Genomic DNA, 2,409 nt, shown 5'->3' on the forward strand with positions numbered 1-2,409 from the left:
TCCATCATCTCATCTTCCTCTCCTCCTCTTCCTCTCCTTTTCCTTCTCTTCCTCTCTTCATCTCCTCCTTTTCCTGTCCTCTTCTTTCTCTCCTTTTCCCCCTCCTCCTTTCCCACAATCTCATCTTCCTCTCCTCCTTTTCCTCCTCTTCCTCTCCTTTTCCTGTCCCTCTTTTCCTCTCCTTTTCCCCCACCTCCTTTTCCATCATCTCATCTTCCTCTCCTCCTCTTCCTCTCCTTTTCCTTCTCTTCCTCTCTTCCTCTCCTCCTTTTCCTGTCCTCCTCTTCCTCTCCTACTTTTCATCTTCCTCCTCCTCCTCCTCTCCACAAACCCCACTCCCTTCTCTCACTGTTGATGTTGCCTAGTTGGGTAGCGAAACATCTGCAAGAAAACCACCGACAATCCAGCTGAGAGAGCACCAAGCACCACACAGTCCTCCTCTTCCTCCTCCTCCCCCCCCCCGCCCCAGACTTTAAACGTGGAAAGATTTCTCCTCTCCCCCAGGCTTTTTAAAATTCCACCCACAAGAACTCTTGAAATGTTTTTTTTCCCCAGCAGACAATATTTTATCAACCGAGCCAGCTAAGCAGAACCGCGGCATCAACGTCAAGAGCCCGGGAAGACCCGTGTAATCCAGGAGGCTCAAGGGGAAACGGAGTGGCTGAAAAATAATAATAATAAAAAAACCCGCTATGCTCAGAAGCACCTTCCCCGGTTGCGCTCTCCTCTTTTGACTCTCCTAACACGTTTGTGAGTTTCTGAGAAATCTGGGCACGTCAATAAAATCAGGGGTTGTTTTTTTCCCCCTACTGCTGCTGTCCAGAGATGCACCGGTGAGTTGGCCTGCCATATAAATCGATAAATAAACATTTTTCTCCTCTGCCGCTAGATCCACTGATGGAACTATGGTTTCTTCAAACTTGAGGGCGCCTCCTTCAAAGGTTCCAAGCTCGTTCCTGCACAACTGAAGGGAAACTGAGCAAGGAGAGAAGCAACCTAGAACTAAGGAGAAACTTCCTGACAGTGAGGACAATTAACCAGTGGAACAACCTGCCTCCAGAAGCGGTGAATGCTCCAACACTGGAAGTTTTTAAGAAGAGACTGGACAGCCATTTGTCCGAAATGGTATAGGGTCTCCTGCTTGAGCAGGGGGTTGGACTAGATGACCTCCAAGGTCCCTTCCAACTACTACTACTACTACTACTACTACTACTACTTCTTCTCCTCCTCCTCCTCCTCCTCCTCCTCCTCCTCCTCATCATCATCATCATCATCATCCATCATCATCATCATATTAACCGGTGGAACAACCTGCCTCCAGAAGTGGTGAATGCTCCAAGACTGGAAGTTTTGAAGAAGAGGCTGGACAGCCATTTGTCTGAAATGGTATAGGGTTTCCTGCCTGAGCAGGGGGTTGGACTAGATGACCTCCAAGGTCCCTTCCAACTTTATTATTGTTGTTGTTGTTGTTGTTGCTGCTGCTGCTGCTGCTGCTGCTACTACTACTACTACTACTACTACAGGCCGTCCTCGGCTTACGACAACTGAGCCCCAAATTGGCCTACCACAAACTCTGAAGGAAAAAAAAATGTTGGTTAAGGGGGTCAGCTGGGGGTTATATACGGCTGGCTAGTTGTGACACGCAAAGCACACCTAAAAAAAAGAGGCTGGGTGTGAATCCAAAGGACAGTGTCGCTTTGTGCAAAATAAATAGCTGGTTCATGAAACGCTTCTCCTCCCGACAGACAACCCAAGCATTTCAAGGGTGGCTTAAGACATTTCTGCAGAGTTAAAAACCTCCAGATGTGGCTCTAATCTTGGGAGACCGTGAACCCACTTCCAATCCCAAAAGGCCTATTTCCGGAAACGTATAAACCATTCCTGGAATGTTCCGATCAGCCAGTTCAAGCAGAGGGACGACAATTTTCTGCGAACCGCATTCACGTATCCCTGTCATACTGCCTAGGAGAGGGGGGAAAATGCATTTAGACTTCATTTAGTCCTAGATTGGGGTCTTCAAATGTGACAACTTTAAGACGCGTGGACTTCAACTCCCAGAATTCCTCAGCCAGCATAGCTTACTCTCTTGTAATCCCTTCCTATGCAATCTCTCCACTAGAGGAGGTAAGAGAAAAAAACAAAGCAGGCATGGCTGGCTGAGGAATTCTGGGAGTTGAGGTCCGCGAGTCATGAAGGGGCCATAGTTCCCCCATGATGGCTGAGGAATTCTGGGAGTTGAGGTCCGCGAGTCATGAAGGGGCCATAGTTCCCCCATGATGGCTGAGGAATTCTGGGAGTTGAAGTCCGCAAGTCATGAAGGGGCCATAGTTCCCCCACGCTGGCTGAGGAATTCTGGGAGTTGAAGTCCTCAAGTCATGAAGGGGCCATAGTTCCCCCATGCTGGCTGAG

The 2,409-nt window shown here is 48.7% G+C and overlaps 1 protein-coding gene across 1 annotated transcript in view; it reads right to left on the bottom strand.

The window, feature by feature from the left end:
• Positions 1-1,604: 1,604 nt before the first annotated feature.
• LOC107300158 (26S proteasome non-ATPase regulatory subunit 1-like) overlaps positions 1,605-2,409 on the bottom strand; it is an 11,623-nt gene continuing 10,818 nt past the window's right edge. The window contains exon 5 of the mRNA XM_015829499.1: positions 1,605-1,653. Coding sequence (XP_015684985.1) covers positions 1,605-1,653 — 49 coding nt within the window. The remainder of the gene's footprint in view (positions 1,654-2,409) is intronic.

This window comes from Protobothrops mucrosquamatus, unplaced genomic scaffold (assembly GCF_001527695.2).
Source record: "Protobothrops mucrosquamatus isolate PMUCROS unplaced genomic scaffold, P.Mucros_1.0 scaffold6278, whole genome shotgun sequence".
NCBI lineage: Eukaryota > Metazoa > Chordata > Lepidosauria > Squamata > Viperidae > Protobothrops > Protobothrops mucrosquamatus.